Raw genomic sequence first — 15,268 nt, 5'->3', positions numbered from 1 at the left:
ACTGCCTCAGCCCGCTGTGATCTAATTGTAGCATAGGGGCCCCATATTCTACTGTCCCAGTACACTATGGGAACCTGCCCTAATGCAAGGCCCCTTCCTTGCGAGGGCCTGCTAAACTACACTTTGCTAGACTAGGCTGCGGGAGCATACTGTCCTTAGAGCCGGCATTAGGCGTAAGCAAATGTTTAGGGCCCTGAGCAGCTCAAGGGGGCCTCCTATTTGCTTATTATTATGTGATGTGTGTGGGGAGGGGGAGAAGGAGGACTATTTCTGCTTAGGGCCCCTAAGGGGCTAACACAACCACTGACCAGCCTCCTTAAGTGGAACTGCTATACAGTTATGACTCCACATCTGTTTCACTGTTCCCTTGGACCTACCCTAGGCATAAGAGCTCAACTTGCACAGTTTCTTGGGAAACTGCAGCTTAGCCAAAAAGAATACAGAGATGTCATGGGATTTTATTTTTTACAGTGATTTGGTACTGAATGTTCCTTCCTTCCCACCCCAAAAGGAACAGGGCACTAAGAAAGACCATTGCAACAAACAAATTTAATAAGGGAAAATGCATCCCCATGAAAAATGCTTTTATACATCAGCTTCTTAAAAATAAACCATCAAGGAGTTTCTTTCAGTGCAGTTAATTGTTACAGCGGAAATAGAAAAATAGTTTTGATGGAGAAAAAAAAAATCACATGATTTTAGAAGTGTTGTAAGTAAGTTTTGCTTAGAGGGAGAGAAGGGGGGGAAGGGAAGATGTTGGATTTTTTTTTTTTAAATCGCTAGATAAGTAACAATTTCTTCTGCCCTCTGCTGCTCACAAAAAGGAATGCTATAGCTCCCATTAAAAGCTAGTGGGCTCAAGTCTCCATCAGCCTGGACCTTGTACAATCAATCACTTACACCAATTTAAATCGGAAAGATGGTGTTTTGCACCAATGCAAGAGACAAAAATCTTCAGGCCAAACCTTGGATCCCAGTCCTAAAAAACCTGGAAGATTTAATCATATTGAGACATTAACTAATCTAGTTTGCTCTTGTCTAGTTTGCATTTCCTGCCTGTGCAACGAGATGAAGTACTCCAAAGCAAATGAATGGATTTCAAATATTGAAAGTCCGCCACTCCCAGAGACGTAGGAGTGGCTCTGTGGAGCTACCATTTACACATTTCTGCAATGCCTACTCAATCAAACTACAGCACAGCCACTTTGCTCAACAAGCTTTGGTTGAAATCCTACCAACATTTGCTTTTTAGAGGACAACTGAAAGTTTCCTTGCAGTTAAAAATCAAGATTTATAATACTTCTGTTAGCTCAGACACTGATCATCTATCAAAATTTCAACTGGACATAAGCATTGTTTGTTTGTTTTCCAGCTAGTAGAAACAAAAGCCTACTCAGCCATTTTATCTAGGGTTTGTACCATGGCATCAAAATACCTTATTTATCCTCCAATAGTACCAACAGATTCAACCTTTAAGGCAAGCTCAACTTGAGATCCCTTCTATACCGTAGTCCAGCAGTGGATAAATAATGGGCGCGAGTGTTGGTTTTATTATAATTGTGCCTGATCTGGATGCCACGCTCTCTCCAGGAAACACAATTCCCTAGGAATTGCAGCAAGGAACTGTTGGGGATGAAACGTCAGCTCTTTGTTGGGATCCTGGCATCTGGGGCTAGGAAAAGTATCGCTCAGCTTGGCCCATGAAGAAAAAAACAAGTCCAAACACATTAGCTCATTAAACATGCAGAGGCCCTTTACTGTTTTGCTGTCAGGGCTTCTATTTCTAATTATTAATAGTTAGCGTCATCCTTTCACAAGCAAACAAAAGAAGTTTCCACTTACAGTTATTTCCCCAGGAGAGGGAATATATATATAAAAAAAAAAATTATAACCATGCTTCAGTTTTTCCCAGAAGTCTGTTTAGACTAAGGAGAAATCATTCCAAGGACAAAATATTTGTATCCTAAAGTTGTATGTAGTGCAACCGTCCAAGGAAGATCACTCATTCCATTTCCACATTTAAGGCTGCACACCAAGAGGTTGAGCTGCAAATGCCAAACAATGGAGTGGAACTGGAAGAAAGCCACTGTGAAATACACAACGCTCCCTTTTTAGGGTCCCTCTTTCCCCACTGTTTTAGTTTTCATGGCCGAACAAAAAATGACTTCGGTATGTGTTTGAGACAAGTTTATTTTTTAAAATAATCATCTCTCCTGATGTTTCTCACTCAGTATTTTGAAGGTAATTTCTTCCTCCTTTCTATATAAATACACTTGGTATTTCCTGAATCCTGGAGGGAGTGGGGGGAAATGGTTCAACATGTTCATTCCCCTCTCTGTTCTCCCTGTCAATCAGATTTCACTGAGAACACCACCATGAAGGTTTAGCCAACAGCTGACAGGTACTCAGTAGTGCAAGAGCAGTTTTTTTGTTTTTTTTTTGTTTTTTTTTTTTAAGAAAAAAGCATAGAACAATAGAAGATAGAGATGAAGATGATGTAAAAAATTATATATATTTATATATATATGATTCATATCTATTTACAATGTGGCTGGGACAAACAGCAAGACATTTGAGGAGATTATACAAGACACCAGTAGCTTTCCCCCCCAACCTTCTCAGATTCGAACCTGGACATAAGGCATGAGGAGACGGAGACTAAAGAATGAAATTACACATTTACAAAGAAGGAATTTCCCACTCCCCGCTAAACCCTGTCTCCTTTTCACTCTGGTGAAATTGACTTTTTATTGACCAGTCTCTATGAAAAGAAAAAAAAAATGGTTCTTTACAACCTCCGAAACATGGATGTTGATTTGTACGATATGTCAGGCTTGGCTTTTTACTTTTTTTGAAACATGACTTTTAGAAATACCCTGATTAGCTAGAGCAATACCATGTTTTCCATTTAAAATCATCATCAGCAAAACATGGTCAACTGAAACAGACCTTTGTATGAATTACTTGGTAATTTTTAGTCCCTAAAGTAAGGCATAGCAGAGAATGTAGGTAGACAAAGCTACATCAATTGTGGAGTTTCAAGCGTTACCTTTCATTGGGTTTTCTTGACCTCGATATGGTATCCTACAGAATGAACTGATTAAACAGATTCCCTCCCCCGTCCCCCAAAAACAAACAAACAAACCCAAATCTTTAAATTCTGGACTTAAAACAGAGATTCATGTTTGCTTTCAGCACAGCAAGCTGCATGCTGAAATCTTAAAATTATCGTTCCAGTGAAACACCTTGTAACCCACCACATTGTTGCATCTCTGATAAAATATTCCTCAAGATTATAAATGCAGTTCGATCTGGTGTTCCAGGTGAAATGCTGTATTTTCTATGCCACACGAAGACCATATTTGACATGCATTATCAGTTGTGATCTTGCATTCCACAAGCTGCAGCCATTGAATCAACATGGTTTTCAGGCCTGAAACAGACACAGGCAGGGGAAAACAAACAAACAAACAAAAACCAAGCTACTAAGGTGTTATGCCATTAATGCAAGTTTGTTTTTATGCTTCTTTCCACTCCATCCTCCCAGGTTCTCAGGTTTTTTTTACAGGCTGGTGATCTTCTATCCTGAAATCCTCTAGCTTCAAAGAGAATTGCCTCTTCCCCACGCATCCTCATGGGTTTAGAAGGGTCATAATTATTGTCCCATTTTTCTGAACTACAATCTAATAAGCCATGTTTGCTTTACACTCTTCCTTATCCTTTCCAACAGGCTTAAAAATATTTTTTATCAGTAACAGGCTGCAGTGCAGAGCAGTAATTTATTACTCTGTAATTTCAGCTATTAGTTAAGGTGCTAGCCTGGGACTTAGACTCATGGAATCTATGAATGAATCTAAGGCCAGAAGGGACAACTGTGATCATCTAGTCTGACCTCCTGTACAAAAGATAGGCCATAATACTTCCCAGAGCAGATCCTTTAGAAAAACAACTAATCTCTATTTAAGAATGGTCAGTGATGGAAAATCCACCATAACCTTTGGTAAATTGTTCCAATGGTTAATTACTCTCACCGTTAAAAATTTACACCTTATTTTCAGTCTGAAACTTGGGAGATACAGGTTCAGTTCCTTGCTCGGCCACTTTGTGACCACGTGCAAATCACTTAGTTTCTCTGTGCCTCGGTTCTCCATCTGTAAAAGTGGGATAATAGTACTGCTGTGCTCACAGGGGTGCTATGAGGATCGACACATTAAGGATTGTCAGGTGCTCAGATATTACGGTGATCAGGGCCATATGAGTTCCTGAGACAGAGCGATTTAGTCACAGGTACAAATTCTGATTGAAGGTAAGTAGGTTGTTTTAAATGTTGACAATTAAGAACACTGGATTTTCAAAGAGGAAATCAAAGATTAAAAACCTGCAGATTCCAGGAGGTAGAACTGAAGAGAGAGTCTTCTGTCAAGAGGGCTTACTCTAATTTTGCCAAAGCACATTGGTACCTGTGAGTATGGAATAGTTCCCAATTTGCTCAGCCAAGCAGAATAGCAAATATTGACATTTCTTTAAAAACACATTTTGCCGAATTACTTTCTGTATTCTCGCTAATTTCTTGTTCAAGAGTTCCACTATTCATTTAGCTCAAGCATAATATATATACCCATGGGCCACCTGTTTGTTGGTCATCCTAGTCCTGCCCAATTCTTTCTATACCTCTCAGTACCTTGGACCTAGTAGCTGAACAGCAAGAGGCTCCCAGAGGCCCAAGATCTGCACGCCAAGCTGAGAGCCAATGGCGGGCCAATCTTTTGATGCAGTATTCTGCTTTTATAAGCTTCAGATAGTGAGGTGGCAAAGTTCAAACACTTCTGCTATGACTCCTCTGATACCTGAGGGATTTCAGCTGCACGCAAACTAAGGCAGCAAACTGACTTTGTATGGAAAGGATCCACTCAGCTGAATGATCACCAGTTGTAAAAATCTGCACACACACCCAGGACTATAAACTCATCTCACTTGCTTTCCTTTTGTTTGATTACTGTAAGTATTTGAATGATTACATGAATTCCGATCATCCCAGCCCTATAATACAGTGAAGTTCAATCAGTTTGACACACACACACACACACACACACACACAAAATAATAATTAAAAAAAAAAAAAAAAAAAAAATCAGAAGTGCAGGTTTACCCTGCCAGCTTGCTGGTTACAAGTGATGACTTTCTCGGTGGAAGATCTTGTGGTGTCGGGATATGGTCTCCTGTCACCAGGTTATTGTCTGGCCCGGTGGTTGGCAACTGCTTGTTCTTCATCTTTGCCTTGGCCATATTGTAGTCACCCGAGTCAAAATACTTTTGCTGAAAGAGGGACAGGATTTCAGGTTACTTTGGCAAAGTCTTAAGAAAATATACTGCCCCAAAACTTGTTGGAATATTGCCAACATACAAGACCTATCTAACCATGAATGTTTTCTTGATTTAAGAAGTAGCTTGGTCAATGTACACCATTGTGCCACTGAATTTGCAGACTCTTAGATCAGCCTAGCCGGCACGTAGAAGTATAACTATAGCTACCCCAGCAGAACACTGCTAGTATAGACAGTTATACTAGCAACAGAGGGCTTTTGCTGGTATAGTTCATTCAGTTTGGTGAGCAAAATAAACTATCCCAGCAAAAGTGCTTTTGTGCTGCTAGAACTGCATCTACAATTGGGTTTTTGCTGGCACAGCTGTGTCAAACAACAAACCCAAGCAAAATAACTCTCACAGCCCTATCAGGCAAAGCTGTGCTGGCAAGATTTATATAGCCCTGGCCTAAGAACAAACACTAAATCCTCACTTTAAAGAAGCAGTCACAGAAGACTGGAAGCCAGACAAGCAGGCTCCTTCCACACAAGGAAATCCACCTTCCCGTTTTACAAAGTATGTGTATAACACAACCAGTCACCCCCAACCAATTTTCGGCCTTTCTGTAACACTTATTTGAAAGGAGAACCATGATCATTTACTTCCTTTACCAAGGTGTACTGTAAACAAACAATTCACCAAGTACAACAGCAGCTGATAAAGCTTTATAACAGGGAATCTCAGGCCTGGTGTACGGGGGGGGGGGGGGGGGGGGGAGAGAAGGGGGGGAAGAGGAGGGGGAAATCAATCTAAGTTACGCAACTTCTGCTACATGAATAACGTAGCTGAAGTCGTCGTACTTAGATCTACTTACTGCGGTGTCTTCACTGCGGTAAGTTGATGGCTGACGCTCTCCCGTCGACTCTGCCGGCGCCTCTCGCCCTGGTGGAGTACCGGAGTCGACGGGCGAGCGCTCAGCGGTCGATTTATCACGTCTAAACTAGATGCGATAAATCGACCCCTGCTGGATCAATCGCTGCCCCTCGATCCAGCAGGTAATGTAGACAAGCCTTCAGTTGGGTTTACCGAGTTCCTTAAAGTGACTTTTAAAGCCCAAACACTTGACCTACTGCCACATCACTGTACCCCTAATGGGGAAAGAGTCCAGGACCCAATTTTCATTTACCCCATTCTGGCAGCATAAAAGAGGCCTTAAAGTGGGTGTAAATGACATGTCTGCCAGAGCACCATACAGGGGCTTGGTGTAAGTGAGAAAGGCCTGATTTTGCTCTCCCACTGGGGGGAGTTAGGGCCTGATTCTCCTCTAAATATCGGATTTAAAAACAAAAACCCCTATTGCTTCCATGCCAAGACATTAAATAACCATTATGTTTGTGCTTGCTCTGCAGGTTGTTACCTAAAACAATATTACCAGAGTAACATCGACAGCAAGAGATAATGCTGGCACACAATGATGTTTTGGCAGGATGGAAGGCTATAAATAAAAGCTATAAAAGGAAAACAATGATGTTAATTCCCAGGAAGCAAACAGAGGCAGTGGGCAGAATCCCTGTGGTTCTAAATGGGAAAAACAGCAAAACTGTTGCATTTTCCCCAACTTTTCAGGGGATTGGGAAACAATCTGAAGGGGATAAGAGGCTCATATACTGTACCAGACTGCTTTACAATGGCTTTGTAAAATATTACAGCTATAAACAAGATGCCAGGCTTTGCTTTACTGAATTTCAGTGAGGGCTTTAACTAATTCCTCGGCCATAGGAGTCACGAGGCCTGATACACCATTGCCTTGAACCTTGGCCAGTCGTACACCAGCACAGAGTGGGTGTAAAATGCTGCCATTCTGGGCCGGTGGCATTTCTACACCCACTTTGCACAGGTCTAAGTGACTGCACAAGGTGCAGAGGAATGGAAAAATCAAGCCCACAGTTTCTAATTTTGCATCATTATTCTTTAAGGGTTCTACTTTGAACCCACATGTGAGATTTGGAACATCTGATCTGCCAGATCACCGGCTGGTGCAGGACCAGCTGCATAGCGTTAAGGTAGATCCCAGGGAGAGGCCCAGATGGCACAGGGAGATCAGTGCATTAGTTTCTAAGTATCAGAGTCCAATTCATGACGGGTCACAAGGTGGAGAACTGGGAAGCCACTAAACAATATTCACATAGCAAAACCCACCACACAAGAGACAGCCCAACACAAGAACAGCCTGGGATGATCTCAATCAGGAGCTTACGAAAGAGGGGAATGTGCCACACAGACATCTACTATGGTGACTTCAGTGGGCTTTAGATGGGGCCAATCCCAAAGAGCTTTAATCAGGTCCTACAGACCTGGCACAAGCTTGCATTATCAATAACATTCATAAGCACAAAGTCACTCAAGGTACAAGTAAACTCATATTCATCCTGGACAGCTACATCAAAATTAGGTTTGTTTCTACATTTGAATACTTTTCAAGTGGTCATGCCCGACTTATTTCATGCCCGATATATCCCCAGGCCAGCAACGGTAACGAATAGAAATGTATTAGATACAAATGGCATTACATGTTCAGCCACTGGTCCGGTTTGGTCAATAGATAGAAATATAAGCACCCTATGAACATACTGAATCCAAATCTCTCATTCAATACAGTCTTTACTAACAATGTCTAGACTACTTTAAGTGCTACTATCGATATCATATACACTTTTCTTTACACCATCTAGTGATGACAACGGTTCGCTTCCAAGACAAGGGTATTTGAGTAGGTAAGTACCCCTTTCTGCAGTCTTTTCATTAGGAAGTCTGACCCTCCTGGCTTCTGTCCTAAATTAGGATATTTGGCCTTTAGTTTTGCTTCTTCTGCTCTCTCAGGGATGACTGTTTCCTTCTCCTGTGTATCCTGAAAAACAAGAAACGGATTAAAGCTATTCAACCCTATGAAACAGGACACTTATTTTACCTTGGAAATCTAGTTATACAATGTTTGTCCTGTAACTACAAGCCTAATGTTTATCACTAATTGAGGTGTGGCCCCTTAAATGCTTAAACATACTTTGAGAATACTGTAAACTCAATTCTAAACCCATAGGGGGAGTGGCTTTCTCAGAAAGCCTGTGGGAAAGCCGACAGATAAATGGGTCAGGTGAGAGATACAGCCATAGATAAGGAGCCATTGGTAAGTTTAACCCAGGCAATGAGGTTCAGGCAGGCAGTCATCAGTTTCACATCAACTCCCATCAGTTAAGAGTGGCACCATCTGTAACTCTTCTAACCTTTCCACATTGCAGAAGCCAATTGGCTGAGCCAATATGGGCGGTGGCTAGAAATTCAACCAAGCTTTTATACTCAAGAGCAAGCAACATGCCAGAAACAGCTCACCGGGTGGGTCGCAGAGATCAAGTTCTGCTGCTTCAACATGGAGTAGTTGTTCACATGTATTCAACGCATCAACATTCCACAGTGCCATTTCCTAGCATTGCTTAAAGATAGTTGTTTTAAACAACCGAGCTCTTTGATCACTAAGCATCATTAAAAGGACAGGAGGCAAATCAATGTTTTTAGTGCATATTTCTTCATGAAGGGGAATTCCACAATGCTGAAGACAGCCCAGGAAGCCAGAAGGTCTCTGTATTCACAAAGCACAGATAGCATCAGATACCCTGAGCCACCCCACCCATGTGTGTACCTCAGCCCTATGCTGAAGAGAACAGTGCCAGAGCAAGATGGTATTTCACCATCCAAGACTTTGTCCTATGGACTGTGTTACACAGAAGGTCAGACTTGCAATCCTTTCTGGCCTTAAGATCTATGAATCTTTGGCCCCTCTGCAGAGATCCCCACCAGCCCCTCACGTGCGATGGTTTTTGCAACATGGACACCTGCCTACTAAGAACGGGACTGAGACTTCGCGACTTGTGTGGTACAAACCAAACAATGCTGACTCGAGTCAGTTTCAACCAAGGCCAAATTCAAACTGGCAACTCAATCGTCTATGCCATCCAGCACCACAGACGCAGCAAGCCCGGCTCCAGCGGCAGAAGAGCCCATAAGATCATCTCTCTGGTTGATCAAGAAGTGGCATTGACTTGTTCTGTGGCAAGTTCCTTCTCAAGCCCCTGGGCCCAAAGGCTCATGGCCTAAGTACAGAGTAGATTAGGCAAGGTAAAAACAGGGTTGAGATTTCCCATGTCTTTGCTGGAATCAAAGACTAAAAAACTTTGCAGAGGGGGGAAAAAAACAAAACAAACCAACATTTATCTTCAGCTTGGCATGCAGGTGTCAATACGGTCACGCAGAGAGTTGCTAGAGCAAGCTCACAGAGATGTAAGAAACAGGATTCTGGTCAATGTCAGTGACAGGACATCACACTAGAGGGACCATGAGTTTGATCCCGCCTAGCTACTCCTGTGTTCCAAGTAAACTGAATCCCTCTTGCTAAAAGGGCGGGACACAATCCATCCAACTAGATAATCTACATTTGATTTTAGTAAAGAGAACAGGCAAAGTTCTGCCGTAATGGTTCGGATTGGGCATGTTATGGTTGGGTTCAAGACACCTTTGCTCAGAAATATACAGATGGAACTCTGCTGAAACAGACGTGAAACTTTCGAATTGGAAAAATTAACAAAAAAAGATAGAAATCAGTATCCTAACCTGGAAAATTAGTTGAGACCTGTAAATATCTGATAATGTGGACTGGTTTTTAAGTGGCAGCTTCAGAACTTTTGTAAAGAAGTTGCTGTACAAGAGCAGAAATTGGTGATGGCTTCAAAAATGATCCCATCTGCAACTAAATATTTGTCTCTGCCCAGTGGTAGAGGTGGTTTGAGGGCTGCCTGGGATGTATTACTCACTTCCACCCCTCCAATCATGTGAGGAAAGAGGAATAGAAGGATTGTCACACTTCTGTCCTCCAAGAGAGTGCTTATCCCAGCCTTATTCTTTAAGCGGAGTTTGCTTAAGTAAAGAGCGTGGATGTCAGCGGAACCAGAGTGACTATATTTCTCAGTTATTTCAGAATTTTTAAATACAGCTTTGAGAACAGACTCAATGGTATAAAAGTCCTGAGACTATGAATTACCAAATACAGTCAATTCCATTTCCTAGGGCTGTACGGCTTATTACACTCGAGGGTCAATAGTAGGTGACCAGAAATAGAATGGCACAGTCTGTCTTAAGAAATCTTGCTGCTCTGTTATTCTTGATAAGTCATCTGTTGGAAGGCATTTCAGTGGGCATGAAGTTTTTCAAAGATTTAGAACAGAGGCCACTGGCCTGTTTAAGATCTGGATTTAGATGGTTTTTCCTCTACAGAGAGCGGCCTAATGGGCTGGGTCAGCTGTCAGCCCTCTCTGCCTGCAGCATTCACTAGGCCGTTCTGGAAACCTCCATTCCTGCTAGTCACTATTGCCACCAATTCCAGACAAGATCTTGCACAGTGGGAACTCAGTTCAATTTAGATGGCCTGTGCAGCATATCTGGGATCCTCAGATTTGCTTTGTTGCTGGCCTTCACCAGCCTGTGACATTTGGTCCATTACCAGGTAAAACACTGGAAGGAGAGGCAAAATATTTCGAGAAGCCACTGCAAATTAACAGATTAGCCAACAAAGTGAAGGCAGGCGTGCCCACATCTCAAAATCCACATCATCATAATTGTTCATTGTTCACTGTCTCAGACGGATTGAGCCATAGACAGACACTGAAATCTCTCAGTCTTGGATCTGGTCCTTCCAGGTAAGGAAGGACGTACAGGAGGAAGTTAGTAGTGCTGGTACCACCAATGGTGAATGTGTATTTTGGCAGTTAGAGTCCATGCTGGGTCGAGGGGGAGGTAGAGTGGTCCTCGTGTCTGATAGTTGACTAGTGGGTTGGAGATGGTGGGTAGAAACGATGTTTCCTACCTGTGTACATATCTTATTCTCCAATCTGTTGAGCATAGTGGGGTAACTGGGATGGAGAGGCTTGGAAGCTAGGAGCGAAGATGTGTGCCTGGCGCAGGACAGACAGGTATACTGGAGGATGCTCTGTGGATGACAGGTGGTGGCTAGCGACTATACGTAGCCCAGCTGGAAACATACAAGTTGGTTATCTGGTCTATTAAAGGCAGTTGACAGCTGCTGAGAAGTTGGCTGTGGAACATTGGCCACAAGTGTCCTCTGAGATATTTTCTGCTATAGTATTTACTCCAATGGTGTTAGGGTTAATGGAGATTTATCGCTCTGGCTGTCTTAGTGAAGTTCTCTTTTCTAGGAAGAGGATACAGGTAGACAGATGCCACTCAACCAACAACTCAAAGAGACGCTGCCCCACGAAATAAAGGGATTCTTTACTGGCAGAGAACTAAAGAGAGAAGCACAAGTTCCAAAGTGGTGTTTGGTCTCTTAGCAGGAATTCTGGCTGTGTTACCCATAGCCTAGTAGTTCTTACCAGACACACTCAATCCCAACTCCTCCCCTCAATTATTTATTTCTAAGTCATATCTCCATACATGGCCATAAAGGCCATTTCCCTCCCATTACTCAGGCCCTTTCCTGTCATTTTGGGTACACTATCTTTAACTGCTGCTCAGGCAAATTACAGTCAATGGCTTTGTGCTTTATTCGGCTTATTGGAACAAGATCAGTGGCCAACACCACAGCTGGGAAATCAATACCAGTTAGCATTTTTTTTGATAGTAGGGTTACATGTGCAGCACTGCAAAGCACCTGAACTAAAGAGACAACAGCACCTTTTCAAATGCATGATGCCACCGGCCTATCAAGATAGATTAACGCACCAGGATTCACATAGGGCATGTTTATGTCTTGCCACTGTATCCAAACTGCCACAGAGCTGATCTTTATGTTTCATCACTGTTCAAACTTAACAGCGACACACGGCTGCCACTTTTCCCAGAGGACCTGTATCACTGAACACATGTGCCCAGATGGCCAGTAGGTTTTAGCTGCATGACTGTTATTCTAATAATACTGTAAGATCAGGAAAGCCTATTGTTCTGACAGATCCCTGTTGTACTGGTGTCACCATTAGTTTGGGCAATAACCGGTTTGGCTGAGAGCTGCCTAAGTGTTTGTATGAGAACACCTGGCCTGTGCTAATCCTGCTCCGGTTCTGAAGTTTGAGATGGCAGCGCCGTGTATAGAAACTCTGAGACAAAACAGGCTTCAAAGTGTTCTTGCAAACTGTTACCCAGAATGCTCTTCCACTTCCCAACTATTAGAGGGGGGTGAGAGCTCCGAGAAGGCATTTAGATGTGAGTGTTATGGGTGGTTAAAATGCTTTTGTGTAGGATTTATGTGCCAGAGTAGTAGAAAGTTTTTAACCTCCAGGCTGCACACTATATAGCTGTTTGTGATATCACAAGTAAAAGGGTCAAAGATTTCCTGCATCACAGGAACTCAAAACTTGTGGCAGTGATCTAGCAGCGGCCATTAGTAAGCAGTTGGACGGTATCATTGCTGGAGGAAAATGTCTAGCCAGGGGTCACAATCCATTTACTCAGTATAAAAACTTGTTCTGGACCCTTGCAGGCACAAATGCAGTTCTCTTTTGCAGAGCTTCCCAACTGGTCCTATAGGGCCCAATCCACAGTCTCCCAATGACTTCAATGGGATTTGGATTATGCTCACACACAAGCTTCAGAAACATATTTAGATTTTTTTTAAATTAAGTCTGATGGTGGAGTGGCGTTTAATATCCAGGGTCCCCTGTGTAAGTCATTAAGAGAAACCCGTGCCTTCGGAGGTCAGTAAGTCATATCCTCTGTTGTACCCATTTCACCATTTTAAGTTGAGGGACGCTTTAGGAGCAAGTATTTCCCTATGTTAAAAACCAAGAGTGAAAAGAGTTAATATTTAAAATGAAGGTTTCAGATTGGAAACACTTTCTCCCCAGTCCCAACATATATGATTTCTAGGACAGACGATGCCAAGGCATTTTGGAAGAGACTATTTAAGTCAGGTTTCTCCTTTTCCCTAAAGCTACCGTCTCCTCTCTTTGGTTACCATCCACTTAAAGAGAATCAAGAGAAAATAACAATTGGAAAGACAATGCATCTTTGCTAAGACAGTCTTTAAATAAAGTGGATAAGTCTGAGTAGCTGCTCCGCTCACGACACCGTGGGCAATGCTCTAAGAAAGTCGATGACTCACGGGAGCTGCACACCATGCTGCTAAGCTGCCCTAGACAAAAGGCAAAACAAGAATTTTTGTGCAGAAGGGTTATGTGGGATAATTTTATATTATTACTCACTACAGTTCAGTCCCGCAGCGTTAATACAAAACCTCCACTACAGCTTCGCCCCCCCAAAGTAATAATGCCACCTCTTCTCATCTACTGCAGCTTCATTTTCAGGCCGCCCCCTGAATTCTGCTTTAGCCTAAGGCACTTTATTACCCTCAAATAAATCAACAGCTTGTGCACAGAACTACAGACTTGTCTACAACAAAGTGATTGCTTTAGTGCAAGCCTGAACTGGTATTTTGAGAGAAACATCCCTCCCCCTTAATATTAAAGGGAAATTCCCCTACTTACTTTGAAGCAGCTGTTATTATATAATCCTAATTTACCTCCCCTTCACGCAAACCCGATCTCACCTCTCATCAAAAATTATTTACGGAGAAGTCACGAAACTGAGGTGAACTGACGTTCTTTATACGGAAGCCACCAAACCCACTGCTTTTAAAGCAACTCCTGCGCTCTTAATTCTTCTTGTGGCTCTCACTGGGCTGGGCAGGCGGCTTTGTCCTACCATTGGGGTCTTAACAGGTGGGAGAGGGATACTTATTATAAGCCATTTCACATATATGTTTGCAGAGTTGGAGCTGTATTGGTCCCAGGATATGAGAGACACATGGGTAGGTGGGACAGTATTTTTCATTGGACCAGCTTCTATTGGTAGAAGATATAAGCTTTCGATCTACAGAGGGTTCTTCTTCAGATGACCTGGTGGGGCAGGTGCGCTGAAGAAGAGTTCTGCGTAGCTCAAAACCTTGTACCTTCCACCAACAGACGCTGGCTGGTCCAATAAAAGATATTTCCTCATCCACCTGGTCTCTCTCCTTTCACATACGTGTACTCATGGTTTCATGGACAGCTGTAACCTTAGCCCTGGTCGACACTTAAAATGTAGATGGACCTAGCCACATCGCTCAGCGGGGTGAAAAATGTCCACCCGAGTGCGTGCCGTAGTTAAGCCAACCGGACCCCAGGTGAAGAATTCAAGCTCCCCAAGCTCCAACCAGCAGCGGAGCCACCCCATGCTGAAGTCCAAGTCCCAACCCAGCACCCCCAGATCCTCCCTCCACCATAATCCCCTGCCCCTAGTGGAACCACCCCCAAGCCTGGATTCAACCCCCACACCAGGACCCCCCCACCCCCAACATCACAGTCTCCCCCCACATCCTCCTCTGACCCACCCTGGACCATCCCACTGCCGCACCCTGGCCCCAGAAGCTTCCACACTCCCCAGGATCCCATCACGACGCCCTGACCCCATCCTGTCCCGCCACAGAGGCCTCCACACCCCCAGTATCCCACAATCCACCAGCCCAACCCGTCCAGACTCACGCCGCACTGAAGCCCTATCTACCCCACGGCCAACAGCCCCCCGGAAGTACCACCCCCACCAGGCCTGTAGCCAATGACCAAACATCATTACGCGGAACGACGAGTAGGGCAGCCAATCACAGCGCAGCCCGGCGCGAACGGGCAGTCCCAGTGGCCAATCGGAACCCAGCGCGATCCCGCCCAGACTCAGCCCCTCACCTGTTTCTCGTCGCCCGTCTGTTCGCACCGGCTGTCGGCGCTGAGCTTCTCCGACATGGTGGGACAGGGAAGGGAAGAGGGACGTGGCTGAGAGAAGCACCGGCGTTCTGCTTCCCACTCTCTCCCCGGCTCCTGTCACTTTCACTCTGTAAACAAAATGGCCGCCGCCGCCCCCCTAACGTTTCTGA

General features: G+C 43.7%; 1 protein-coding gene across 2 annotated transcripts; it reads right to left on the bottom strand.

Annotated features, from left to right (window-relative positions):
* Positions 1 to 529: 529 nt before the first annotated feature.
* On the bottom strand, positions 530 to 15,268 carry ENSA (endosulfine alpha). 2 transcript variants are annotated; one of them, XM_005293681.5, is made up of 5 exons: positions 15,081 to 15,268; positions 13,466 to 13,495; positions 8,087 to 8,212; positions 5,150 to 5,316; positions 530 to 3,433 (listed from the first exon to the last, which is right to left on the bottom strand). In XM_005293681.5, the coding sequence occupies exons 1-5, from the start codon at positions 15,135 to 15,137 to the stop codon at positions 3,376 to 3,378; spliced, it is 438 nt and encodes a 145-aa protein (XP_005293738.1). In that variant the 5' UTR covers positions 15,138 to 15,268; the 3' UTR covers positions 530 to 3,375. The 2 variants fall into 2 exon arrangements, with proteins under 2 accessions (XP_005293738.1, XP_005293739.1); XM_005293682.5 differs by lacking the exon at positions 13,466 to 13,495 and having other exon boundaries at positions 15,081 to 15,257.

The sequence above is a fragment of the Chrysemys picta genome, chromosome 20, assembly GCF_011386835.1.
Source record: "Chrysemys picta bellii isolate R12L10 chromosome 20, ASM1138683v2, whole genome shotgun sequence".
NCBI classification, from domain to species: Eukaryota; Metazoa; Chordata; order Testudines; family Emydidae; genus Chrysemys; species Chrysemys picta.
The sequence above is the reverse complement of the archived record's forward strand: the minus strand, read 5'-3'. Positions and strand labels throughout refer to the sequence as shown.

Bases quoted from the DNA above. Each gene is read 5' to 3' on its own strand.
- ENSA (XM_005293681.5), bottom strand. From the start codon at position 15,137: ATGTCGGAGAAGCTCAGCGCCGACAGCCGGTGCGAACAGACGGGCGAC. The intron at 13,496-15,080 runs GTGAGGGGCTGA...CCTTTTGTCTAG, and splicing joins AGACGGGCGACGAGAAACAG to GGCAGCTTAGCAGCATGGTG. The intron at 8,213-13,465 runs GTGAGTCATCGA...CTTGTTTTTCAG, and splicing joins CAGCATGGTGTGCAGCTCCC to GATACACAGGAGAAGGAAAC.